The sequence below is a fragment of the Zootoca vivipara genome, chromosome 2, assembly GCF_965207765.1.
Source record: "Zootoca vivipara chromosome 2, rZooViv2.hap1.1, whole genome shotgun sequence".
Lineage (NCBI taxonomy): Eukaryota > Metazoa > Chordata > Lepidosauria > Squamata > Lacertidae > Zootoca > Zootoca vivipara.
Genome location: NC_142584.1, coordinates 106444001 through 106471954, shown reverse-complemented (window position 1 = coordinate 106471954; position 27954 = coordinate 106444001). Strand labels below are relative to the sequence as shown.

At 46.4% G+C, this 27954-nt stretch overlaps 1 protein-coding gene across 1 annotated transcript; it reads left to right on the top strand.

Annotated features, from left to right (window-relative positions):
- The first annotated feature begins 521 nt into the window (after positions 1-521).
- ATAT1 (alpha tubulin acetyltransferase 1) lies at positions 522-27394 on the top strand. The gene is made up of 12 exons (XM_035107250.3): positions 522-695; positions 3163-3223; positions 3651-3742; positions 4671-4731; positions 5238-5351; positions 6086-6187; positions 8538-8583; positions 13349-13420; positions 14190-14409; positions 22762-22859; positions 24209-24260; positions 26285-27394. Exons 1-12 carry the CDS (start codon positions 601-603, stop codon positions 26613-26615), a joined length of 1344 nt encoding a protein of 447 aa, XP_034963141.3. The 5' UTR covers positions 522-600; the 3' UTR covers positions 26616-27394.
- Positions 27395-27954: the final 560 nt, after the last annotated feature.

The following is a 27954-nucleotide window of genomic DNA, read 5'->3' as shown; positions in this document are numbered from 1 at the left end:
AGCCATCTGTCAGGAATGCTTTGATGGTGTTTCCTGCTTGGCAGGGGGTTGGACTGGATGGCCCTTGTGGTCTCTTCCAACTCTATGATTCTATGGTTCTAATCTGCCAGTGATTCGGGCAGTAAAGTTGACCAAAAGGTGAAAAGGAAAAACAAGCAGTGCCCGAAAAGCCTATTAAGAAACAGAAGACTGGTGAAAGCTGCAAAGGTGCTGCCTCCTCCAAACAAAGTAGCAACAGAGATGAAAGTATGTTTCAGATTGGTAAAATAAGATACTGTACTGTATGTCAGCAGACATCCGTGCTGCTGGACATCCAGTGCAATGCTGAACTTCCAAAGGGAATGTGCGTTGTAAACGTGGCAACAGAGGCAGGTTCCCTCGCTGGCTGGCCTACAAGTCTAGACGCCTGGCGGCGGGCGAGGAAGGCGGCGGTTGCTAGGGGCCGTCCGGTTGCTAGGGCGAGCCTGGCAACGGAGGCGCCGGCAGCAGGCCCGGTCGCTAAGGGCGGGGCCGGCCGCGCGCGCGCCGCGTCGCGTCGCTCAGAGGCGTGAGTCGGCGCGACCGGGGCGGCAGAGAGAAAAGGACCCGGATGCCGGGGCTATGGAGTTCCCCTTCGACGTGGACGCGCTCTTCGCGGAGCGCATTACGACGGTGGATCAACACTTGCGGCCGTCGGGCCGGAGGGGGGCCCACAGGTAACCGTGGCAGCGGCACGGGCTTTGGGTGGGCCTGTCATACCCCCACCCCACCCCTCGCCTATGGGGCTCGTTTCGCCCCTCGAAAACAGCGCAGGGCGGCAGTCCGCCCCCTCAGTTGCGCCTGAGCACCGCGGGGAGGCGCTCTCCCTGCGCGCCCGTGACGCCCCTAGGAGCCGCTCGTGGCGGCTGTTCCCACGCCCATCTATTGTCTCATGCGCAGGGTAATTGATAGCCCTGGCTGCTTCTCGCCTCTTTCCCCTGGGAATGAAGGTGTCAACCTTTATATACTGTGTGTGTAGGTATAAATTTTGACACCCTGGTTCCTAACTCAGAAGTCAATGTCACGGGGCTTTATTCCCAGACATGTGACCTTAGCCATGAATGTTCTTGCTCTTTCCCTCTTTGTTTACATGCTAACGTCTGTACCCAACTTTTTATTCAAGGAATTCCAGCTGTTCAGACGTAGTTCTCTCTTCCCCCCTGCCTTCCCCATCACTACCTGTTGTTTTCATTTCTCCCCTCCCACAACAACCCCGTGAGGTAGGTTAGGCTGAATATAGCGACTTGCCCAAGGTCACCTAGCCGAAAAAGAGATTCGAATCCCAGCCTCACGTTCGCATACAGTACATGTTTTGGGAATAAAGTGGGGGTTAGCCTGTGTTTGTGACACTTGAAGTGGATGGAGGATGGGTAGGTACAGAAATGATAAATGATTCACAGGTCCATTGCTCCATGGTTGCATCTACGCCTGGTTTGTTGTATTTAAAAGAAGATTGTAGCAAATAGGATACTACTACTTTTTTGAAGATGATAGTACTGTATAGAATAATATTATTTAACATGGTTAATAGTGATGTTTAAATAGTATCGGCCTACTTCAAAGCATGATTTATAGTTCTCTGTTTGACCATGAACAATCTTAAAGTGAAGTAACTACGGTAAAAGTTTTGCTCTTACCTGCACAGCCTGGGATAGCATATTTAAAATCAGCTACAGCTGCCATCCTGAGAATGGTGGCTAATCTGCTTTAATCTATTGTCTTGGAACAATGATCCCTGTTGCTGTATGTGCTTCGCAGGGGGTTTATTTTTGTTCTATAAGTCTGCACAGAAAGATACAGCAGTCCCCTGTGGCAGATACTGTCCCTGCTTTCCGGTTGTCTTACAGCAGTGTTTCTCAGGCACTATATCTGTAGGAAATCCTTTATGCATTTACATTTTTGCTCAGGAGCTTCTGTACAGTAGACTAGCTTCGTTTACACAATGACACACCCCTCCCCATCCTCCATCCAGGCACCCAGTAGACATTATCAGTGTTCAATTATGAATCTATCCTGTCAAAAATACATGGTGTGAAGTGGGGCTGATGAGGGCTGCGGCCTGGTGAGAGTCCTGAGGGCCAGGGTACCCTACCCTGATGTAGGGTTCTTGTTAAGTGTTTGGGGTTCCACAGTTACCCCTTCATAATGGAGGTGGTGATCTAGTACAGTCAAACCTCGGTTTGCGACCGCCTCCGTTTGTGACCGCTTCAGTTTCCGACCACCGCGGACCCAGAAGTGTTTACATCCGGGTTCCGTGGCGCTCGGATGCGCAGAAGCGATCTGCGCAGCTTGCGCATGAGCAGAAGCACTCTATCGGTGCTTGGCGCACGTGCAGAAGCGTGCCTTCGGTGAGCGACCGAACCGGCTCCGCGGAACAGATTGCGGTCGCAAACCGAGGTACAACTGTATGTATTTTGAGCTGTCTTACAGGGGGAGCATTACAAAGGCCAATAGGTAATGGCGATCAAATTGCCTTTCATGGAAGCTTGTCTGAACCCCTTAATAAGCTTCCAAGGAAGCCTAGAATTTCTCAGATCAGAGTCTGAAAACCATGGTCTAGAAGCATCAATATGGGCAATGACGGTTTACATTAGCATCATTCTTTCCATCCATCCACAGTGTATAGCAGCGAGATGCCCCATTGCTTTAGGATTACCTGGTTGCATGGATGAGGTACCTTTTGTTGACTAATCTCTTATCCTTTTGCCAGCAACACTAGGAGAGGGCTGTTAGCTTCATATGCTGCTTGTGGTGTTCCCAGAAACATGAAGTGGCTACTGAGGGAAAAAGGATGCTTTACTAGATGGTACTCTGGTCTGATCCAGCAGCAGTTGTCTTCTGCTTAGCGTCCTGGGTGGATCTTTATTAGGCAGCCTTAAACCTTTCCCAAAATTTATCTCTGTTTTGAGTTGCTATTTTTCCTAACGTGCTCAGTCAATTCCAGGAACCTCCTATTATTTCTTTCTGTCCCGGGGCTATGACATTGCAGAACTTGCCTGATACTTTGCTGCCTCCAAAGTGTCAACGATTCCTCTCCTCCTTCAAGTATTTGGACCATTTCCTGTTCTAGGTTTCTCTTCGATTAGATTATTCAGGCTCTCAACCTAGTTGCTTTTCTTTCTCTCTCTTTTTCTTCATGGCCAGGGTGGATCATCAGCAGGAGCTCATGAGGATCATAGATGAGATGGGCAGGGCCTCTGCCAAGGTGGGTCAAGGATTATGGTTTTTGGGTAAACAGGAGGATGTGTGTGAAGCCAGGTTGCCTATCCCTTGTAAGCCTTGGCCAATTCACTTAAAACTGTAACTAAAACACAAATATAACTGTGGAGCAGAAGTGGGTGGGTGGGAAAAACAGTTTCATTGAAAATGAATAATCTCCTAAATGCCTGGGCAAAAGCACAGGTGAAGCAGCTGTGGTTGGCTTTGTAGGTCTTAAGTTGCTCTGTCCTGGGAGATGCACTGTCTCCCAGTTTAGTTCAGCCTAGAGGATGCAAGAAAGGAGAGAGGGGATCTTTTTCTCTCCAAGGGATATAAGCTCCAGTTCAGATATCAGTTTGTTCAGTTGCCCTTCCAAGTCCTTTTTTAAAAAAAAAATCTTCGCAAGTCAGTGAAACAAAACTTTTGGGTTTCAGGCCCAGAATCTGCCAACGCCAATCACCAGCGCTTCACGGATGCAAACCAACCGCCATGTTCTCTACATTCTGAAGGACAGTGAAGCAAAAACGTGAGTGTGGCTGCGACTGAGGGGCTGGAGTCTTAAGGGTCCAGTCCTTTGCATGCCTACTCAGAAGTAAATCCCACTGAGTTCAGTGGGACTTACTCCCAGGTAAGTGTACATAGGATTGCAGCCCAAGCCATTTCTATGGGAACATCTTGGGATACAGCAAGAAAAGACTGTTGTTCTGAACCATACATAGGAACTCTACACAATCTGCTTAGCCGTAGCAACCATAGAAATGTTTTTCAGGGATTTGCAGACTCCTTGAAATATCAAAGTTCCCCCTCTTTTTCATTGGGTGGGTGGGGAGATCTTGCCCTGTTTCCTTCATCACAGTTGCTTGTCCCTCACAGTTGCTAGTTCCATGTATTCCTGTATCTGTATGCTGCTTTCTCTCTATCTGTGACATTCTTGACCAAAAATCCTCTGCTCTTGGAATAGCATACATTTTCCTGATTTGCATAAATCATTACAATTTTGGAATCTGAAAAGCAAAAAACCCTCTCTATTTAATAATACTGTTTCCTCTTGCTACTCCGAATCATCTAGCCTCTAGTTCAAGGATGAGGACACTTTGGCCCTCTAGATATTTGTTGGCCTCCAACTTCCGTCAGCCTTGGTAATCATGGACAATGGTCAGGGCTGATGGGAGCAGTAGTCAAAAACATCTGGCAAGCACCAGGTTAGGGGAGATTGATAGTCTCCCTTGGGCCCCTTATCTCAATTTTATACAGCAGGTTTTATCACTCGCCCTAAAAGTGTAAATAAGCAGGTGTTTTGCAGATAATGTTTTGGCTCTAAGTAACTGTAGATCCTGTGGCGCCGTCAGGAATAAATGCATTACAGTAATAAATGATAGCCCTCCTCTGCCTCAGTGGCCCATTGTTCATACATCTCTAACTAATGGTTTGTATCTTTTCTTCATTGTTACCAGGGCCGGGAAAGGAGTCATAATTGGCTTCCTCAAGGTGGGATACAAGAAACTCTTTGTACTGGTAAGTTGCAATGGGAGGTTGCCTTTGTGTGCAGAGCAGTTGTCTCTGAAAGGGTCATTGGTACCAAACAGGATTCTTCCTTAAAGAATCGTGGTTGATTTGATACCAAGGCCACTGAGAGATCTAGCAGAACTAGGTGGAGACAACTGCCTTCCTTCTTTGTAATATCCATGAAGTCAGCTGACATTTGTATGTGTTGGAGGTAGAAGGAAGGAAGATCTTTAAAATGAAAGTGCTAGCAATATAGATTGGTTTTTGTTGTAATCGTGTTGCGTGCTAGGTCACAACATGGGGCCTGAATTTCCTTAAAGTAGCATTTGACAATTTGATTTAAACAAGAGTGTCTCAGAAATGTAAGCATAAGCTAGCATGTATTGATATAAGTGTCTCAGATATTTTAGCTCTGTTACTTATGGTGAGTATGAAATGTCTGTTTTTATTCTGTGTACTCTGCTCTGTTTTTATATATAGATACGCATCTTGCAAGTCTTCCTCCTTTCTTTCAGGACCGCCACGGAGCTCACAATGAAGTGGAACCACTGTGCGTATTGGACTTTTATATCCATGAGTCCCTCCAGAGGCATGGCTATGGCAAGGAGCTCTTCCATTACATGTTGCAGGTGTGCCTCTGCATATTCTCCTCTGTCTCTCTGTCTCTGTCTCTGTCTGTCTCTCTCTCCCCTGCCCTTGTAATATCCTGGCTGGGTCATATATCCCTGTATTCCATGTGCCCACTTCCTACAGTTAAAGGCTCAATCCCCTTCACAGTGAATCAATCTGTGTGGAGATTTCATTCTTGACCACAGATAAGGTGATCAGTTAGACAACAGGCGTGAAATACACTTTCTCCACAGAGTCTTCTCCAGGGGATATTTTATCTCTGTGAGAACACATCCCATCCCATGTACAATGCTTATTTGTGGATGTTGTGGTTTCTATGGCCTTGGAGCTATTCTCGGTTCATATTAATTTTAGCTGTATGGAACCAGTGCAGATGGTTATCCCAATGGGCACTAATTAATTCACCCAGCCAGGCTGACCTGGATGGGGTTGGAACAAGCTCTTGGGAGCTACTGTTTAACATTCTTGCCCTGTGGGTTGCTTCACAGCCTTAGCAAGCTGCTTGCACCTCTCTTCTGTAAATAACAGCAGCTGCTGTTGGGAGTGTTGCTTTGGTTTTGTTGATATCTCTTTTCACCTGTCCTTCCTGTTACTGCACCTTTCAAGGTTCATAGAAACTCGCTGCTGGCGATCCAGCTCCTAAATCCAGCTCCTAAATTTTACCCCTTCTTTTGAGGTGGAGGCTGTAGTCCCCAACCTTTATCTTCACTTCTCTCTGTCTCCCCTCCCTCAGCAAGAGCGAGTGGAGCCTCACAAACTGGCTGTGGATCGCCCCTCAGAGAAGCTGCTCTGCTTCCTCCGGAAACACTATAATCTTTGTGACACTATTCCCCAGGTGAGCTGGTCTCTTTGTGATGGGAAGGCAGGATGGAAGAAAGCAACAGCAATTCCTTCACATTTTGACTTATTTTATTATTTGTTTCATAAAATGTATACACCACTTGGTGGTGGTTGTTTTATAAAGAAATCACCCTCAATGCAGTTTGATAGCTAATGTAATAATGGATTCAGTGGATTTGTAGCTGGCTTACTGACCGAACCCAAAGGGTGCTCATCAATGGCTCCTCCTCATCCTGGAGAGTAGTGACTAGTGGGGTGCCACAGGGTTCTGTCTTGGGCCCAGTCTTGTTCAACATCTTTATCAATGACTTGGATGATGGGCTTGAGGGAATTGTGAGCAAGTTTGCAGATGACACCAAATTGGGAGGGGTGGCTAACACCCCAGAGGACAGGATCACACTTCAGAATGACCTTAACAGATTAGACAACTGGGCCAAAGCAAACAAGATGAATTTTAACAAGGAGAAATGTAAAGTACTACACTTGGGCAAAAAAAATGAAAGGCACAAATACAGGATGGGAGACACCTGGCTTGAGAGCAGTACATGTGAAAAGGATCTAGGAGTTTTGGTTGACCACAAACTTGACATGAGTCAGCAGTGTGATGCAGCAGCTAAAAAAGCCAATGCAATTCTGGGCTGCATCAATAGGAGTATAGCATCTAGATCAAGGGAAGTAATAGTACCACTGTATTCTGCTCTGGTCAGACCTCACCTGGAGTATTGTGTCCAGTTCTGGGCACCACAGTTGACGAAGGATACTGACAAGCTGGAACGTGTCCAGAAGAGGGCAACCAAAATGGTCAAAGGCCTGGAAACGATGCCTTATGAGGAACGGCTAAGGGAGCTGGGTATGTTTAGCCTGGAGAAGAGAAGGTTAAGGGGTGATATGATAACCATGTTCAAATATATAAAAGGATGTCATATAGAGGAGGGAGAACGGTTGTTTTCTGCTGCTCCAGAGAAGCGGACACGGAGCAACGGATTCAAACTACAAGAAAGAAAATTCCACCTAAACATTAGGAAGAACTTCCTGACAGTAAGGGCTGTTCGGCAGTGGAATTTGCTGCCAAGGAGTGTGGTGGAGTCTCCTTCTTTGGAGGTCTTTAAGCAGAGGCTTGACAGCCATCTGTCAGGAATGCTTTGATGGTGTTTCCTGCTTGGCAGGGGGTTGGACTGGATGGCCCTTGTGGTCTCTTCCAACTCTATGATTCTATGATTCTATGATTCTATAATACTCTGTTCACTTGAACAGAGGTGCTACTGAAGGGATTTTTTTATTTTGCTTCGACTCAGACCAACACGGCTACCTATTCACTTGAGTTCGTGTCCATCATCTCTGAAAGTATTCATTTTTAAGCTTACACAGACTGTGGGGCAAGAAGGGAATGGCTCCAGAAAAGTTGGGAATAGCTGTGTGCTGTGCAGGAAGCAAAGAATAAAATGGATTTTGAATGCTCTCTTATTCTACCTGGCACTTCCTCTCAGAGCCACTTTGATCTCCCAAATGATTTTCCGTCTAGGCAGCTTAGAGCCCCAAAGCAGCAAAAGTGTATCTTGCATCTTGACCATTCTCTGGGTCACCCAAAGGTGGTTCTGAGTGGCAACACTTTAATGGAACTGCACACTGGTAAATGTGCCATGAACCAGGCTGGGAGCTGGTCATGGTGCCACTAGCTTAAGCATCACAGAGGAGGGGTGTAGGATGCTGCACAGGTCCTTATACCACGCAGCAGACACTCTAGCCTTGTAGTGGGGAACATACGGCCCTCCAGCGTTGTTGAACTCCAACTCCCATCAACCCCAGCAAGCATGGTTAATAGCCAAGAGTGATGGATGTTGTAGTCTGACAGTGTCCAGAAGGCCAGAGGTTCCTTTTCTCTGCTCTACCCTGTTCTGAAGACCTTGTGCTCAAAAACTCCTGGGAATCTTTGATTGATTGTATTTAAAGGGTAGCCAGTCAGTACGATCATGTTTCATTGCCTGTTTCCAAGTATATTGTAATAAGTGTTTAGCTAATGATTAATTGAATGATAGTTTGATGTTTTGTGTGTGCATATTGCAGTTTTATATGTTATTTTTATGACTTGTCACCATGTAGTGAAAGGAAGGCTTACAAATTGCACAAACCAAGATCCAAAGCATATGCTCTGCTACTAAGCCCCTACCCTTAAGAGTTGTATTCCCCCCCCCCGAAGCAAATATGCAGACCAGCTGCAAAAAAGAGGGTGAGCGGGGAGGTATCTGTAGGGAGCCCTACAAATGTGTTTCACAAGAAGCTTGGAACAGTGGTGTAGGCTTGGTTTTCTGGCTGATTTTTTAAAAATCTTATTTTTCTTCTTTCAGGTGAACAACTTTGTGATTTTCCAGGGCTTTTTCAGCCACCACCATGGTGAGTCAGTGGCATAAATATTGCTATGTCCTTTTGCTTTGATTCTGCATGTGATTAAGAGTGGGGGGCTGCTCATGAGAAGGGTTAGAAGAGGCGAACAGTATAAAAGCTTCTTCACTTTTTTTTAAAAAAAAGATCTCCGTCAACACAGGCTGGCTTCTGAGCATTTTGCGTGTCATTTACCTTTGCCATCTCCTGATGAATACTAAATATTTGCAGCTTGTAATGTTAAGGATTCCAAAATCTACATGTTAGAATTCAGTGTTTGCGTTGTGCACAGTGGCCTGATGGTTTACACAAGCACGTGACTGACCACGGGATTCTGTTTCCCACCCTTGAGCTGAATAATGGAATGGCTTTATTCCATGCCTGTAATGAAGTTAAAATGGAACCCTCTGGATCCAAATAGCCAGAATGTCCAAGTCTTCAAGGCTTCAGAAGTATGGATGCTGTTTTGGTCCAAAATAAAAGCAAGGCCTATCAAGTTGAGCACCCCATTTCCCACAGTAGTCAACCAAATGCCCAAGGGAAGCTCAGAAGCAAGACCTGAGTGCAACCCCCACTTGTGATTCCTAGAAGCTGATATTTGAAAGGATATTGCAGTCTACTTGGCAGTAGAGCCATAACCACCATGGCTATTAGCCACTGATAGCCTTCCCCCCCATGAATTTGAATAAGCCGTCCATCTTGGTGGGACATTACTGCATCTTGAGTACTGAATTCCATACATGGTTAGTCATCCATTGTGTGATGAAGTGCTTCCTTTTCTCTGTCCTGGGAATGGATGTCCCCAGTACAGTACAGTATAATGAGAGAGGGATAAAAGCTCCCCATTTTGTCTACACCAGTGTTTCTCAACCTTTTTTGGGCCAAGGCACACTTGTTCCATGAACAAAATCACGAGGCACACCACCATTAAAAAAGTTAAAAAATTTAACTCTGTGCCGCCCTATATTGACTATATAATTATGACTGTAAGAAACACTTGCCAATTGCTGTGTTGGTTGCAATCTCCTGTAATAAGGCTTCACAAGCCGCTGATTTCTCTGCCAGCACAATCCTTTGCTCAGCAAGTTTCAGGTTGAGCTCATCCAGCCAGCTTCTTTAAGTTTGTCTAAATTTTAGTTTAGTTTGTCTAAATTTTGCGGCGACGTGCGGCGACGAGAAGGGCGATTTGCATTGTCACGTGCCTGGCGGCCGCCAATATCCATCACTAACCCGCCGGAAAGGAAGCCGGCCGGGTCACGACGCGGGGCGAGCGCAGCTCTCAACAGCCACCACACCACCCTCCCTTCAATGCAAATCGCCCTTCTCGTCGCCGCACGTCGCGGCACACCAGCCAGCGTCTCTGGTGTGCCGCGGAACAGCGGTTGAGAAACGCTGGTCTACACCATGTACAATGTTATCCTTTCCCCCAAGATTAACAGCTCCAAAAACTGAAGTCTTTCTTTACATTAATAAGAATCTCACACCATGGATTTATATTGGTGGCATTGGTGGGGGTTTGAGAGTAATAATTTCAAGCTAATCTTAGTGTAGAACAAATATACTACATCCTGTTGGCTGTGATTCAGCATCCGCCAAGAATCTGAAAATGGAATGGCAATTATGCTAATTAAACGCAGAGAAAAGGAAGTGAGGGCCCTCTGTCTAATGACAGATTTCCAGTGTTGTTCCTGGAACTTCCTGAGTAGAGTGCCTACACATGCTTTTGCTCGTTGGCTAGATCTTTGAATACAATTAAGGGACTGTTCCTATTGCATGCCTTAACTACCATTCATGAAATCATGTTCTTCTAGGTTAATTCTTAGATGATCACCCACACAGTTTAGAACTGCCATTCATTTGGTTGCTCAGAAAAAGCTCTTAAAATCCCTACTCCCATTTCTGGGTTACCGTGGAATGGCGTCAGACGGCGAGCTCTGTTCTCCGTGAGCGGCTCACTCATCGTGAGAGTTCTGGGGGAAGCACGCGGGCACTGTGCACCCCTGAGAAAGCCCAAAAGGTTCTTTTTGGGTTCAAAGGGGTCCAGCAGCACAATTCTGATTCTTGTCCCGCTCTCCATTCTGAAAAGAGCCGTGGGGGCGAGATTGAGCTGAAAGCACCAAGCTCCAACACAGCTCCACGATGAGAAGCCTCAAGCTCCGTGCATCAAAGGAGTAACTTTTCCAAAACTTTAAAGCCTAGAATTAATTAACTACCAAGAGGATAATAAACTGTTTATTTAAACTGAAATTAATTGGGCAAACATTAGGGGTATAAAAAGGAGGTCCACCCCAGACTCGTTCTTTTAAATCTACGAGGGAAATAATTAAATGATACTCTTTTTTTTTTAACCTACTAATAATCAACTTCTACGAGTGCAATTAGTCCAATGAGATGAACTAGAGTTTATTGATCTCCTCTTTGTGAATATAAGAATCAGAGCATACTTTGATAAATTGCACTGGTTTTGCTGGACTTATTCTCCTATTTTCATCTTACAGTATTTCTATTTTTGCCTTTTTTATTATATAGCTCCCAGTATTGAACTATTTTGATTATTAAGGGATCTTCCTGATGACTGCTTCTCATGGTTGGAATAAGATTTTGTTTTGTTTTCTTTTATTTATTTTATATGAGATAAAATGTTTATACAGTGGTACCTCGGTTTATGAACACAATTGGTTCCGGAAGTCTGTTCATAAACCGAAGCGTTCATAAACCGAAGCAAACTTTCCCATTGAAAATAATGGAAAGTGGATTAATCCGTTCCAGGCGATGAAAAACACCCCCTAAAGCAGCAATTTAACAATAATTTTACTTTCTACCAAGAGCTTTCCGAGGCCTATGGAGGCCTCCACGGAGGCATCGGAGGGTCCGTGACTGGGACGCAGCCACGGAAGCACTCCGATGCCTTCACAGAGGCAAACTGCACAGAAAGGAGCCTTTCCCCGATGCGAGTGCCCTGCGCTGCGGCCGCCTCTCAGTCAAGGCGGCTGAGTAAAGCGCGGGAAACCGGGGGGGGGGGTTCTCTTTGGAAGCTCTTACCTCGAGCTTAGAAAAGGGCTTCCAGCAGCAGTAGCAGCAACAGCAGTGAGAGGCTTTGCGATTCGTTTCGCTGCACGGCGGTGGCAGCGCTCGTAGCTCTCCTTCCCCCTCTCTCTGCGGTGCCGGCCGGGCGACCTTCCTCCTCCTCAGAGCAGCCGCCGCCACCACCAGACGCCAGGACTGGCCGGGGTGGCTCGCGGTGCGCCTGGCTCTGGTTGGAGCGGCGGCGGCAATGGCGGCTCTCTCAACCCCGAGCCTCTCCACTCCGCAGGGGCGCAATGGTGAGGGCCCGGCCTCGCTTCTCTTGACCCCTCCGCGAGGCCGGGCCTTCGCCGTCGTGCTCCTGCGACGTCTCTCCACCTTCGGCGTCGCGCTCCTGTGGAGAGGCGTCGCAGGAGCGCGAAGGTCCGCTTCTCTTGAGCCCTCCGCGAGGCCGGCTCAAGAGAAGCGGGCTTTCGCGTCGCGCTCCTGCGACGTCTCTCCACCTTCGCCGTAGCGCTCCTGTGGAGAGGCGTCGCAGGAGCACGAAGGTCTGCTTCTCTTGAGCCGTCCGCGAGGCTGACTCAAGAGAAGCGGGCTTTCGCGTCGCGCTCCTGCGACGTCTCTCCACCTTCGCCGTAGCGCTCCTGTGGAGAGGCGTCGCAGGAGCACGAAGGTCTGCTTCTCTTGAGCCGTCCGCGAGGCCGGCTCAAGAGAAGCCTTCGCTGTCACGTTCCTGCGATGCCTCTCCACAGGAGCGCTACGGCGAAGGTGGAGAGACGTCGCAGGAGCGCGACGCGAAAGCCCGCTTCTCTTGAGCCGGCCTCGCGGAGGGCTCAAGAGAAGCGGACCTTCGTGCTCCGGCGACGTCTCTCCATCTTCGCCGTAGCGCTCCTGTGGAGAAGCGTCGCAGGAACGTGACAGCGAAGGCCCGCTTCTCTTGAGCCGGCATCGCGGAGGGCTCAAGAGAAGCGGACCTTCGCGCTCCTGCGACGCCTCTCGACAGGAGCGCGACGCCGAAGGTGGAGAGACGTCGCAGGAGCACGACGGTGAAGGCCCGGCCTCGCGGAGGGGTCAAGAGAAGCGAAGCCGGGCCTTCACCATTGCGCCCCTGCGGAGTGGAGAGGCTCGGGGTTGAGAGAGCCGCCATTGCCGCCGCCGCTCCAACCAGAGCCAGGCGCACCGCGAGCCACCCCGGCCAGTCCTGGAGTCTGGTGGTGGCGTCTGCTCTGAGGAGGAGGAAGGTCGCCCGGCCGGCACCGCAGAGAGAGGGGGAAGGAGAGCTGCGAGCGCTGCCACCGCCGTGCAGCGAAACGACTCGCAAAACCTCTCACTGCTGTTGCTGCTACTGCTGCTGGAAGCCCTTTTCTAAGCGTGAGGTAAGAGCTTCCAAAGAGAACCCCCCCCCCCGGGGTTCCCGCGCTTTACTCAGCCGCCTTGACTGAGAGGCGGCCGCAGCGCAGGGCACTCGCATCGGGGAAAGGCTCCTTTCTGTGCAGTTTGCCTCCGTGAAGGCATCGGAGTGCTTCCGTGGCTGCGTCCCAGTCGCGGACGCTCCGATGCCTCCATGGAGGCCTTCATGGGCCTCGGAAACCTCGGGTTACTTACTTCCGGGTTTCGATGGTTCGTAAACCGAAAGTTCGTAACCCGAGGTGTTCGTAAACCGAGGTACCACTGTATGTGATTAGCTGATTTTCCCTTCCTCCCTTCCTCCTGAAAAGCTTACTCATCTTTCTTTCACTCTCTCTTCTCGCAGCTCCAATGAGAAAGTTGCCTGCAAAGCGTCAAGAGGGGGATATAAAACCATATTCTTCAACAGATCGAGAGTGTAAGAGATTGATAACTGAGGCTGCTTCTGGATTGGGAAGTGGGTTTAAGCGTTTCTCTTTTTTGTGGGAACGTTGCAAATCAGCCTCCAGATTGAGGGGGCAAGTTGTGAATGACACCAAGACAAGAGAACCCATTTCATGTTGGTTCTCAGGGTAGGGTGGAGACCAGCTGACTTCATGAAGCAGAGGAATGTGCATATTATGTGTTCATGGTTCCATGATACTTGTCGCAGTTAGATCACTAGGGGTACGGTAGCTGTTTGATTTAGAAGAGGCTGGGGAGTAGGAGAAGAGGCAAGTCAGTTTTGAAATCCGAGACTGATTTCAGTCAGAAGAATCTAAATTCCATCCAAGCTTGGAAGTGAGCGGGCTTTTTTTAAAAGAAAAACGGTTCCCTTGTCTAGGAAGTGAACTACAAGATCCTGGGGCTCAGCCGCCACCTTTTAGAATGTGCCAGTTCCAAACTGGTCCCCTGACAGGATGCCAGGGAAACATTACATAAAGAAGAAAATGCTCAAACTTTGTCCTACCTGGCCTTTCATAAGTAAGGATGCAGCTGTTTTTGAGCTTCCTGTAGTGCGAGTGGGAGAAAAAAAAGCAAGGTTGTTCCCTGGGTCTTTGGCCTTACAGCAAGCGAGAAGGCGAAGGTGATGGTGATGCTGTGGCTTTTAAGGGACCCAGAGTGGCTGCCTTTTTGAATAGCATACCTTGGGCCTCTAGGAACTCGAGGACTGAACCTTTTTTATATATATATTTCCCCACAAATAGTCCTGAAGCAAGAAGTTGAACCACCCTGGCCCTTCAACCAGTCTCGCTCATTGACCCGCTCCAGCAGTCTGGGGAACTCGCCAGTGCGAAGCTGCCTCAAGCCTTTCCTCAACGAGCAGGAGCTGCTGAAGAACTTGCGCCTCTGCCCGCCCCACTCAACTGCCCACCTTCTGATGAATGGTGAGCCCGGAGACCCAGCTTCACAGAGGCGGAGAACCAGGTACAGATGGAGATGTGGGGTATCTGAAAATCTTGCAGTAGGTGGGAAAGAATGCCCCCCCCCTCTCTCTGTGTACGTGTGGAATAGAATATTGTTTCTGTTGAGCTTGGGAAGTAGACAATCCTTAAGGATCTCTGTATCAAAACACTAGCAGGCATTTCATTTCCAAATGACTTCAGATTCTGGTTTTTTTTTTGGTCTTGTCACACTGGGGCCTTGTTAACAGAGAAGTCTGTTTCCTGAACTTAAGTAGTTCAAACTATGCATCAAGACATTCTAAATCCTTGACAAGAAAAACTGAATTCTGCTGCCCGTAAAAATTATTACAAAATGAAATGATTTGTGTAGTTCGGCTTACTTTTACATATTTCATTCTGACTTTACTTTCCTGTATCAGTAAATTTTTAATGTCTGATGTTTTACAATTTTTTAATATATGCTGTAAGCCGCCCAGAGTGGCTGGGGAAGCCCAGCCAGATGGGCATGTTGTAAATAATAAAATTATTATTATTATTATTATTATTTATTATTATTATTTATATTAGTCAAGTGAGATGGGGAAATACAGCTGTGCAAGGTACTGAATACTCCCACTGTAAATCAATAAAAAAAAAGTTTGTTCAGCAGTTCCTCTGGCTTCTGAGACTTCACCAGGCATTGCCCACTTGCCTTCAAACATATCTTCATACCCTAGGGCAGGCATAGGCAACCTTGGCTCTCCAGATGTTATGGAACTACAACCCCCATGACCCCTAGCTAACAGGGCCAGTGGTCAGGGATCATGGGAGTTATAGTTCCAAAACATCTGGAGAGCCAAGGTTGCCTATGCCTGCCCTAGGGGCTAGAATCTTGCTTTGTAAAATGAAAACTGATTTGGAGAAGACTAACTGTGCTCAGTACCCTATTTTGAAACTGTACCATCTGGAATTGGGTGATGGATGTTGAAATCCCTGGGATAAAGCTGTATGTCTTGAGACCCTGGAAAATACTGACTGTGTGAACAGTACAGGGAAGAAGGATGAACACGTTGTAGTTACTTAAACAGCTACAATGCTCTTTCTAGCTACCTCCAGTTCCACCTGGCAGTGGTTGCTAGTGTATTACGTAGGTACCTAGTTACTACAATGTGCTTACCCTTTCCTGGACACAGGAGTTAAAAGGCCAGGTTGGGACTAGAGACTGAGTGCCAGAGGCAGACTTGGAATCAGAGAGGACAGTGGCAGCAGCGAGCCAAGATAAATGGAGGCAGAATGGATGGGTGGAGTTGCAAATACAACAGAGCTTCAGCAGTAAATGTGGGACTTGCACATCTAGGGGAGGGGCAGAGAGGTGCTCATTTAGGCATAGGGTTAACCTTGAGTGAGATGTGGGAAAGTACAGAAAGTGATGGCAAAGCTGAGCTGCCCTAGGCATAGGAATAGAGAGGTTTGCACTGCAGTGACCCACAGGCTCCCTCTCAGGATTTAATCCTGCGTATCATTCCTTATGGCCAGGGGTGGCTAATTCCTCTGTGCAGTTCTGCTAGTTGGCTTGATCACATGCAGACCACATGAAATGGGACTGAGCACTTGCAGTTTGTCAGTTTGCTTTGCATCTGACATGCCAAAAGGATGTTAGATTTGAACTTGCCTCACTGAGTGCTGGATGAGATTATGTTTGATTTGTTTGTGGCTCTCGAAAGCTAGAAAGCCATAAAGATGTGCCAGTTTTGCATGACCAGGCTATATTAATCTTAGGTTGTGGATGTTGCTGTGGATGAAATACACTTTTGTATTGCACATTTTCCATGCATGCTTCTAATGCAGTTATTAAAAAAAAACTTTTTTGTGGGTCTTCAGTTCTAATTGCATGCACTTTCACCTTTGTTCCTTTGAATAAAGAGTGCCCTGGGTCATATTTATTTCACACAACAGTGAATAGTATCTGATATGCTATAAAAGGTTTGGAGAAATGTAGGCAGGGCCTCAGGAAGTTTCAGAAATCAGAGGTTCTAGAAAGGTCTTGCTGCCCTACACAGCTCTTTATCCTCTTGCCATGGCAGCATCCTCACATTCCTTCCCCCTCCTTAATGCTTGCCTTCCATCATCCTCATCCTTGCACTTAATCCAGCACCAAAAGCATAATATATCCACCATTTCCAGAGTACCATTTATACATTAGCACTGTGTCTCTCAGAAGTGAGATGTTTTCTTCGGTATCTTAACCTGATAGATTTTCCCCAAATGGTCTGATTGGGGGTCTAACCTCTCTTTCTTTTTTCTGTTTTCAATCCCCTCCTCTTCCCCCCCTTTCCTTTCTTCTCTTCCTCCCCCTCTCCACCACCAGCTCCCTGAATCGTGCTGAAAACAGCCATTGATCGCCGGTCTCTGCTGTGTCTACCCAGCCGTTGGGCCTCCACTTGTGTCCTTGAGTTCTTTCTAGCAGTGAAAATTGGTTTTACATCCAATTTCCTCATCCCTTCCTTTTTATAAGCTTTATGGGTAGAACCTGTAAGGATGTGGGTTTATTTATATTGTGTGTATGTGTGTGTTTGGTCTTCAATTTTTTTAATGCCAAGATTCCGGAACGCCCTTAAGGAAAGGAACCTAGCTGCGTTTTTCAAAGCTGGGCTTTAACAAAATTCAAATTATTTATTAAGTTGGGCTTCAGCTCCAAAGCGGTGAGAGCTTACAGCTGGGAAAGTATTGGTGTCCCAAGTATACACTCTTTGACACTGTGGTCTGCTGCCTGTCGCCATATAGACCTGTCAGCCGTCTGTTGTGACCTGCCAATCATGGATCCAAAGAAGACAATGCAAGTTTACTGTAAATTATCACTTAGTTCTGTAAGATTTCACTTTTGAAAAAGCTGGCCACATAGATTAAATGAGTAGTCGTCGGACTGGTGACAAAACGTAACACTGTCAGGACTGGATGTATTATTAGATGGGATGAGATCACCCACCTCAGATGGCAGATTTTACTTTACTATTAAAAACAAGCAAATTATTGAAATGGTTATTATAGTCTTACCACCATGAGGCAGGTACGGTTTTGGATTTACAGTGTTAGGCGCTACCTGGCCAGCCGCCTGTGAGTTTTAGATTGGTAAGAGACAGTTTAACTTCAGAGCCTCGTAAAGTGGCATCAACCTGTGGTGCGGACACATCCTGCTGTTATCTCTGATAAACAGGGTTTGCGTTATTATTATTATCATTATTATTATTATTATTATTATTATTATTTCTTGTAGGGCTTCAAAAGCCTGTTTCCTTTTATGTGGGATACACTGCTTTTAGCAGAGCCCAAGTCAGAGGAGCTGTCTGGCAGCCTCATATTATTAAAATTGGGGCCCGTGATATTTCTCCTGCACGTTTGGCTAGTCAGTAGGAATCCCTTCCACTTTCATTGTGGATTTTGACAAAGTGCTCTGATCCCTGAAAAACGTACGGTATAGCGTGTTAGTTTTAGTTTTTCCCCCAGTTGTGGCCAGGCTCCCTGTTGCGTTTGGTGTGTTTTGTATCCATGTGCTGTGAATGGCAGAGGCTGATATATGGACAGGCCGGAAGGACGATTTAACTATAACAGTGATAGATGGGCAGGCTAGGAGCTGCTGTAAACTTACTTGCAAGGCTGAACTAGTGGGCAGGCATTAGGGGTCTCTATGAAACCCCTATAAACTCCCTTTTCTGCCCTCACACACCCCCACGCATAGTCCCTTACTCTGAAGGAATGCCCTTTTTTCTCCCTCGCCCTTGCCGTTATGCACCGCAGCCACTTTCTAGATACCTGTTACCCTTACCTTGGAGGAAGTGGCTGAGACATTAAATCAGGCTACAGTGTGTTCTGTTTTAAGGTATATATAGGAGGAACAAATTGGACGGCCTTGTACCGAGCCAGACCATTGGTCCATCTGGCCCAGCGCAGTCTTAATTTGACTGGCAGAAAGGAGTTTTTCCTGCTTTCTGAAACCCTTGTCCTGGAGATGCCAGGTTGGAGGTGGGGATATTGCTGGACTCCTAACTCCATTATCCCTGACCGTTGGCCATATCTGCTCTAGGGCTTGTGGGTGATGAGAGCCCGACAACATCTGGAGGTGCCACAGCTTCCTCACCATAAGAGCACAAGAAGAGCCTGCTGGATCAGGCCAATGGCCCATCTAGTCCAGCAACCTGTTCTCACAGTGGCCAACCAGATGGCTGTGGGAAACCCACAGGCAGGACCCGAACACTCATGTAGTTTCCAGCAAATGGTATTCAGAAGGATTGTGCCTGGGAGCGTCTGTCTGCCTACAAAGCTGGGGCTCTGCTTTTTCCAAGTAGGCCTGGGAAAGTTTCCATGATGCATCCCTCTAAAGCAAAGGCCACAGCTGTTCTTGGCGAAATCCACCTAGTTCTTCAGTATCTCCTCCTCTCCCCCTGCCACCCCCCCAAATTAACTCCTAATGGAATTGTGACTGTAGCCAAAGGTACTTATTGGGGTTCCATTTAGTGTAGTTATGGTGGACATATGAGAACCACAGTCGTGTTTCCACGTAACCCAGTTTCCATAGAACACAACATTGGCAGCAGTTTCTCCCTCTTTGCCAAATTTTAAGAGAGAGGAAGCAAGAAGCTGATTTGCCTGCCTTGTCCACCTCCCTGCATTCTCCCATCTTCCTCCACTTTGTGATTTGCCAACTGTGTGTTGCTTTCAGACATTATTGTGTCTATAGCATGTTCTTCCCTGAATTCCTTTCAGAATGTCACCCCTGAGGCTGCTGATGTGTTTGGGATGTAGCGTAGAAGGACCTGGCTTTGGTGACAAAACCTACAGCGGTTGCCCCTGTCTTCACAAAGCAGGAGAGAGACCCTTACAGGGCTGTAAAATGGATACCTCAGCTTGAGAAGCAGAAGCTCTGGCCTTTATTTTCAGACTTGGGAGTGGAGATGGACAGGTTTAGAGCATGAGAAGTGGGGAACTAGAAGTCCCTAGAATGAGAGTTGGGTCTTGCATGCCTCGGAGGGGGGGGGATTGGTCTCCAGCAGCAAGAAACTGAAAGGTGTTCGGCATGCCAGCCAGAGAATTACTATGCCAGAGAAGCAAGTGAACATATATTGAGGATAAAAGTGCCAAGGTAGCCTAAACTCTTGTGCCAGGGAAAGCAGCAACTTGTTTTAGCAACTTGCAAATGAGGTTGCGTAAAGGTAAAGGGACCCCTGACCATTAGGTCCAGTCGTGACCGACTCTGGGGTTGCGGCGCTCATCTCACATTATTGGCCAAGGGAGCTGGCGTACAGCTTCCAGGTCATGTGGCCAGCATGAGTAAACCGCTTCCGGCGAACCAGAGCAGCACATGGAAATGCTGTTTACCTTCCCGCTGTAGCGGTACCTATTTATCTACTTGCACTTTGACGTGCTTTCAAACTGCTAGGTTGGCAGGATTAGCTATTGTAATTTAGATGTTTACTTAACCAGTAGGTGTAGTAATAATATAAGGAGCAAGGGAACTATATAGAGCTCATGTGGTGTGATGGATGGGGTGTTGGACTAGAATGGGGAAGACTTGGATTCAGATCCGCACTCAGCCCTGATGCTTACTGGGTGACCTTACCCTCCCTTTCCCTCTCTGTGCCTAACCTACCTCACAGGGTTGTTGTGAGGATAAAATGGGGGCGGAGATACAGATGTCATATGTGCTTGCCTGAGCGGTTTGGCGAAAGGGCAGGATAAAAATGTGGCCATGATTAAAATTCAGGGGCAATGAAACTCTGCCTTTTCCCTTCGGACTCTCCACAGGCTTCTGAGCTTTGAAATCATGGCATTGCCTGATTTCAAATCTGTCATCTCACGTAGGCTCACAGATTTAATGAAAATTCATGAGACTTGGGATGCTACCATCAGAGCCCAATACTATATTCCTCATGTGCGCTGAAATGGCAGAACTGTAAAGTGCCACACGCAGTCCGGCATACGGCATCCTCATTTATGCAGTTTGTTTTGTGCTCCTGTGACACCACATCAAAAGAGGAGACTGCAGAGGCCAGAGATGGGTAGGTTGAAGCACTGCCCGCTGAATGTGCCAAGGGTTGCCACCCTTTGTGGTCCGCCAGTTGTATCATGTGGCAGTGTGGGCTGCCATCGTATGTGGTTACACCTTGCATAGGTTGTGCCATCAAGTAGCTTGGGCTCGGCTGTAACAGGAGACCACTTTGCTTAACAACGTAGGAACTGCCTTGCTGCATTGCTCCACCTAATCTTGCACTTGGTTTCAAACAGCAGCCAGCTAGTTGCTCCCAGGAGGTTTATAAGAAGATAATGCAGGAGATGGTTTTCCTGCTACTCTTTGTCCTCCGTAACTGGTACTTGGTGTCATTCTTGCAGTTCTGTTTTAGTTTAGCATTTCTAATAGCTTACGATACTCCTATCCTCTATGGCTAAATCTAATCTGTTCTCTCTCTCTCTCTTTTTTTAAAAAAACAACCTAGTGGCTATCTAGTTCTTCGAGTATTTGGCTTGTGCTGCTTTTAAATTTGACTCTTAACAACTTAGACCAGGCCCCTGAATGATACTGAGCTTCACCAGCGAATTTGCTATAAATGTCAGGGCTGGCCGGTGCTACCACTAGGCAAAGGGAAGCAGCTGCCTCAGGTGGCAGAAGCTGAGAGGTGACGAGTGGCAGGGAAGGACTGAAGAATAGAGCTGCATGTGCCAAGTGGTCTGCTAATCTCTGCTGAGGATGCTGTCCCGTACCAAGTGTTAAGTAAGATTCATGTAGAAAAAGGTGGGGGTTACGATGAGCTTGAGGCATCAAATGTATTGGGGCAGCCTTGATAATTTTGCAGTGGTCCAGGGCTTGCTTTTAGCCGGAACTCAGTTCTGGCACCTCTCAGGTGAGCGCCATTGGCATTATAAGAGAACAAGGGAGGTATTCATGGTGAGTTCCAGCACCTCTTTTTCTAGAAAAATAGCATTGGCTAGGTCTGTCACTGACAGCCTTTATGGTTTTAAACAGGCATAGGCAAACTTGGCCCTCCAGGTGTTTTGGAACTACAATTCCCATTATCCCTGACCACTGGTCCTGTTAGCTAGGGATCATGGGAGCTGTAGTCCCAAAACATCTGGAGGAGGGCTGAGTTTGCCTATGCTTGGTTTTAAAAAGGGGGCCCTCTGAAGTTCATACACAATAGGTTATATCCAGCTAATCTCTACACAGAGTAAACTCATTGAAATTTAGGAACCTAAGTTAGTCATGTCTGTTAACTTCAGTAGGTCAACTCTTGAGTAGAACTAGCCTTGGGTACATCTCAGTATTGCTCTGTTCTCTAGATGTTGAGGCCAGATGGGGGAATGGCTTTTTTCACCATGCCTGTTGGAAGCATTTTTCTCTGGGAGCATCCAGTTGAACGCTGTGACAGACCTTTGGACAGACTTAGCATAGCCAGTTCTTGCGTCTTATAGCACATCCCCAGATGCCATCTTTAAAGCCCACCCTTCTCAACCCAATATTGCTAACTGGGGGGGAAAGTGAAGCTGAGTGAGAGATGACGTCTGTGGACAAGGCAGAAGTTTGCTTAGCGTCTTAAGCTTTTCTCTAGAATGAAGCTCATGGGCCCAAGTAATGTCCCTTATTCCTGGACACAATGGACTTCAAAAGCTGCTCGGATGTGGGGAACTCCCAACATTGCCCCCCTCCATCTCTTTAAATTCAGATTTGGCTGCTTGAGAAGCACTGCTCTTTGAGGCTTGCCTTTCCCAACCCCTTTCTCTTCTTATCAAAGCACCTGAGACTCTGAACTGCCTTTGGCTGTTGGTGTCTGGCATGGAAAATACAAAACCTTTTGTTTACATTTCAATAAAGTTTGATTTTTTTTTTTAAAGTTTCAATGCGTGTGGTCTTGTCTTTTTTGTTCCGCATCTGCTGGCTTCTGGAATAACTTGCAAATCCTCTCCTTTCCCCTTCCAGGAATTGGTGTAATATAGTAGGCAAATAGAGCACTGACACTGAACCCTGGAAACCTTGGTTCAAACCTCTCCTTTGCCTTGTGCAGATTGCTTGCCCCTCTTGAGTTAACCTACCTTATACAGGGTTGGGGTAATGAATCCATGTAGGGGCGGAGGGTTGATATAAAGTAACGTCGTCCAAGTACAAGGGAAAGTACATTGCAATGTTGCTCACTTCTGCCCTCCAGGTACAACCTTCTGCAATATAATTCCTTTTGAATGGGGGGTGGGACTGTGCCCCACTGGATGGATTTCATTCTGTGCATCCTTTCCCCGTGGGACATCCTTGTCCCATTGTATCCTTGCTTGCTGTTCCTGCCCTACCTGCTGCTTTCTGCTGCCGCCGCTTCATCTCCACCCTCCCGCTTGTCTTCCCCCTCCTGCCCTCCAGGACAGGCACTCTAAAGGACAGCCTCATGGCTCAGAGGTCTTCTTACAGCCGCTTCAAGAACTCTGCCCCAGCCGTGGAGCATTCCGATAAAAGAGCAAGTAAGTGACCGCTGGAGGCATAGGAGACAATTCCAGATCTATAGCCAGCTTTTTCTCAAGGGACTGGGTAGTGGGACAAATACCGTTGTACCTTGGATCCCGAACGCCTTGGTACTCGGACATTTTGGGTCCTGAATGCCGCAAACCTGGAAGTGAGTGTTCCGGTTTGCAAACATTCTTAGGAACCCGAACGTCCAACACAGCTTCCGATTGGCTGCGGGAACTTCCTGCTGCGGGAGCTTTCAGCAGCCAATCGGAATCCGCGCCTTGGTTTCCGAACTTCTTGGAAGTCGAACGGACTTCTGAAATGGATTCTATTGGACTTCTGAGGTACCACTGTACAGGTTAACTGTTTCAGCGGATCCAGAGAACCTTTGGCCCCCTCTGAATGTTGCTGAACTGCAGCTCCCATCAGCCCCAGCAAGCATAGCCAAGGATGATGGGAGCTGTAGTTCAACAATGTCTGGAGGGCCAAAGGTTCCCCCACACTTGCATTACAGCACTGGGATCCTAGCCCATAAAGGACTCCCCCAGGTTGCAATCTTTACTGCATTTACCTGGAAGTCGGCCCCACTGAATTCCGTAGGAGCTACTTCTGAGTAGGCATAGTTAGGATTGCGCTGTTCACGGTGAACGTTTCTATAGCACCTCTACAGTGCTTATTTAATGTTATGCCTCATTATTATTTGCTCTAAAGTGCTACAAGTTTTCTCAGCACTGCGCAGGTATTAACAGGTAACAGTCGCTGTCTGCAGGCTCACAATTTATGAGACACAGTACAAAAAGCAAGCATTGAACCTGTCTGATACTGAGTTAGCTTCTTGGTCCACCTAGCCCTGTGCTGTCTCCGGCAAGGGATCTTTTTCCAGCCCTCCGACCTGGATCCTTTAACAGAAGATTTCAAGGATTGACCCTGGAACTTTAATACACCCAAAGGATGTGTTTTGTAAATTGTACTAGGCTACATGGACAAATAGTCTGGTCTGTTTGTAAGGCAGATTCCTATGTTCCTATTGGACAAAAAACAACACTGCCCTAGATGTTTCTTTAAAAAAGAAAAACCCAAGCTGTGGTTCCCAGGATTTTTGAATTAGGTCCTTGATATCAAATTCTGGCCTTGTGCAAAAGCAGTCTCAACCATGTGGAACAGATTGACGAAGCTCTGATTGGTTTCTTTCTAGCTATTACTTGCTAATGTTTGAGAGATTTCTGCCTAAGGGCTAGTTTTAATATAGTGTGCCTGCCTTCCAGTATGAAGAATTTGGGAGGGGATGGTGGCGGTGGCGGGGTATTGTCATGTCTGTACTACTGAAATGCTGCATTTGTCTGGTTTCTTCCTACCTCTCTAGATGACTTAGAGGACAACCTCAGCTCACCCAGAAAGCTTCAGGAATCAGATAGGTACTTCTTGTTACTTCCCTATCCCATGACTTTTGTTGCAATAAAACAACTGAAGGCACCAAAAGCTCTGGTTACAGGTAGGTAGCCGTGTTGGTCTGGATCGAAGTAAAATAAAAAAATTCCTTCAGTAGCACCTTAAAGACCAACTAAGTTTTTATTTTGGTATGAGCTTTTGTGTGCATGCACACTTCTTCTTCTTCTGAAGAAGAAGTGTGCATGCACACGAAAGCTCATACCAAAATAAAAACTTAGTTGGTCTTTAAGGTGCTACTGAAGGAATTTTTTTATTTTGCACCAAAAGCTATTCTGGTTTGGTATTTTACTAGGTGCAGGACCATCTAACCAAACACACCTATGTAATTCAGCCTGCAGCAGCACTGCAAGTATATTACAGTTTCTCCTGGTGGCACAGTCCCACTTGGTATTGTTTACATAGACTGGCAGTGGTTCAGGGATTTCTCCCACTCCCAGTGGTACCTGCAGGGGCTGAGGATTGAACCAGAGACCTTCTGCGTGCAAAGCAGATGCTCTACCACTGAGCTATAGCTCTTCCCCACCCGCAGGAGAGAACAATCTCAATCCCTGTAGGGAAATTATCTTATTTCTTTCCCTCCAAACACAGTAGCCACTTTTTCTCCCTCCTTCACTGCTAGGAATCTTCCAGTTGTTCGCTGTGAATGTAAATAAATCAAATCCCTTAATTTCAGTGGGTCTACTCTGAGTGCGATTTAGTTAGATATTGCCCAAATACTTTTCTGCTTCTTAAAGGCAACAGTGGCTAATGAAGGCTCTGAATAGAATGGCAATATCAAATTTGCCATCTTGATTGGAAGTTCAAATTTGATTGTTGTTGTTTAGTCGTTTAGTTGTGTCTGACTCTTTGTGACCCCATGGGCCGGGCGTGCTCTGGTCCATGGGGTCAGGAAGAGTCGGACATGACTAAACAACAACAGCAATCAAATTTGTACTTCCAGTCTAGATGAATTGCTTTAAAGGGATTGTGTAAAAACTGAACATCACCACCATTAGCCTTTGGATCATGTCATATGATTTATTTATTTTTCAAGTTTTTATTTATGCTTTTCAAGTTTATACATTTCATTAGTTTTACAATCAATTTAACATTTCAAACTTACTTCCCCCTCTTTCTGTGGTTCCTTAAATTTATTTTTAAATATTTCTGCATATCATATAATTTTCTCCTTTAATTATCTACTTTAAATATATACCTTTATGAAACTGCAGGTTATTACAATAACCCTGACAATGTTTTTATCTGTTTGCAATTTATCTGTAAATATTAAACAAACCATTTCTGTTCTTTTATAAAAAAAAAGTTTGTTATCTTGATTTCTTATTCTTCGGTAAAGGTAAAGGTACCCCTGACAATTAAGTCCAGTCGCGAACAACTCTGGGGTTGCGGTGCTCAGCTTGCTTTAAAGGCCGAGGGAGCCAGCGTTTGTCTGCTTCTGCAGACAGTTTTCCGGGTCATGTGGCCAGCATGACTAAGCCGCTTCTGGCGAAACCAGAGCAGTACATGGAAACACTATTTACCTTCCCGCCAGGGAAGCACTGCGTGCTTTCAAACTCCTAGTTTGGCAGGAGCTGGGACTGAGCAACGGGAGCTCACCCCGTTGCGGGGATTTGAACTGCCAACCTTTCAATCGGCAAGCCCTAGGCTCAGTGGTTTAACCGACAGCGCCACCTGCATCCCATTTCTGCATGTCCCATAAGTCTTTGTATCCATTCTTCCTTTGCTGGGACTTCTGCTTCTTTTCACTTTTGGGCAAGTAACATTCTTGCCGCTGTAGTAGCATACATAAATAAATTGCTGTACAATTTAGGTAGTTCTGTCCCTATAATTCCCAAAGGAAAAGCCTTTGTGTCCCCCCCCCCCCCCGAAGTTATTTTGAACATCCTTTTCCATTCATTGTGTGTCATTTCCTAGTAAGCTTTAACCTTACTACAAGACCACCACATATGCTAAAAGGGATAATGATGATGATATTTATTTTCTCCGCTAGGCTGGACAGCACCATCATCATCCCCTCAGAACCAGCCAACCTCGGGCAGATGGGAGAGACAGCTCATCCTTCTGCAGAAGCTACACCTCAGAGGATGGACTCCAAAACTTTTATGACCCCAGCTCCTCCAGAAAGGATTAAGGACCATTATGCTTTGGCAGTCACGAACAGCCAACCCTCCTGTGAAAACGGCCATCACGTGGGCAGACTCTCCCCGCAGCAGAACAGAGGGTGGCACAATCTGACATCACAATGGACAGTAGCAGGGAGCCCCTATGAAGCCAAATGGATCCACCACAAGTATCTGTATTGCAATACTAGACCCTGGTGAGAGGAATGGCCTGCACTCGTGGCTGTAGTCTTCAGCCAGCAACAGATAATCTTGCCGATATGAGGAAGAGGACTAAATTAGCTGAGATTCTTCTCTTATTGACATATTGACTTGGATCAACCTGTCTTACCTGGAATGCCTCCTACCTCTGGCATTAAATTGTTAGCATTTTCCTGCTCCTTTTCCTTCTGCCCTGGATTCCTTCTGCAGAAGAAGCATGCCATTCACTATATCCCTCTCACTCACCTTGATGTGGTGCCTTTTTGTTGTATTTCCTGCCAGCACCGTTCAATTTGAAATCCTCCTCTTTTTTCATCATTTGAAACAAGCGTTTTAATGAAAGTCCGTTTAATTAGGTGATCCTGCATTTGTAAACTTTAAAGTGCCTGAATTTTTACAGAATTTAGATACCGGTGCTGAAATGCGCCAGCCAAATTTTACTTGGCAACTCTTATGTAGGTTTTTGCTCCATCCGAAGATGTGAAAAATAGGAAAGCCTGAATTCAAAATTTCAATAATTGTTTTGGTACAAGGTTGAAACTTCCCACAAACTTTGAGAAGGGAAAGGTCACTCACTTCCTTTGCCTTTATCCTGAATATGAAGAGCAGTAGAATGAAAATACAGGAAGAAATAAATAGCATGTGCAGGAAATAAACTTGGTCCAATTTAATCAAAAGGGATTTAGCACTTCTGGATCTGCTTAATCTAGATTTAAATCTACCTCTTCCAATTTGGTATATTTCTCTTCCTAACTGGACTAAATATAATCTACACGAATTTGGTCTTAGTAGAGCATTTATTTCAAATTAGCCACCACTGAAAAGTGAATTCATACTTATTTCATTGAACAAATGCCTTACAAAATCAGCTAAGTTCACTCCCTGTGTCTTTTACCTTCCTGTTCGTTTTCTTATTAATGTTTTCTCATTCATTTGTTTACTTATTAATGTGTCTAGGCCAAAGCTCCTCAAGGCTTTAATAACAAAGCAAATGTTAGAATTTTTCCCCATATAGTATTCTCTTCTGGTGGTAGTGGCCACATCAATTTAAACCATTTAGGCAAACTATTATAGGCTCTGGCATTTGCTTCTGCCTCCACGTTGTACCAGCTGGAAAGGAGCACTAACTCATGCAAAGGTAAGTCAGCACCTTGTCCAAACAGGGCAGGGTGAACATGAAGGGTCAAAAACATTTTAAATAGAAGCGCAACCATTAACAGTTATGCATCACCTTAACTGGGTCGCTTGGGGGATTAGGAAGAATTTATAAGATGATCTAATGAAAACGCTGGGTGTTGAGCTTAAGAGACTGGATAGTGTCAACTCCTCATGTCAGTCA

What these genes read in the sequence shown, in the direction of transcription:
- ATAT1 (XM_035107250.3), top strand. Translation starts at nt 601, where the DNA reads ATGGAGTTCCCCTTCGACGTGGACGCGCTCTTCGCGGAGCGCATTACG. An exon ending in ACAAGAAACTCTTTGTACTG is followed by an intron (nt 4,732 to 5,237) that starts GTAAGTTGCAAT and finishes CCTTTCTTTCAG; the next exon opens with GACCGCCACGGAGCTCACAA. An exon ending in TCTTCCATTACATGTTGCAG is followed by an intron (nt 5,352 to 6,085) that starts GTGTGCCTCTGC and finishes CCCCTCCCTCAG; the next exon opens with CAAGAGCGAGTGGAGCCTCA.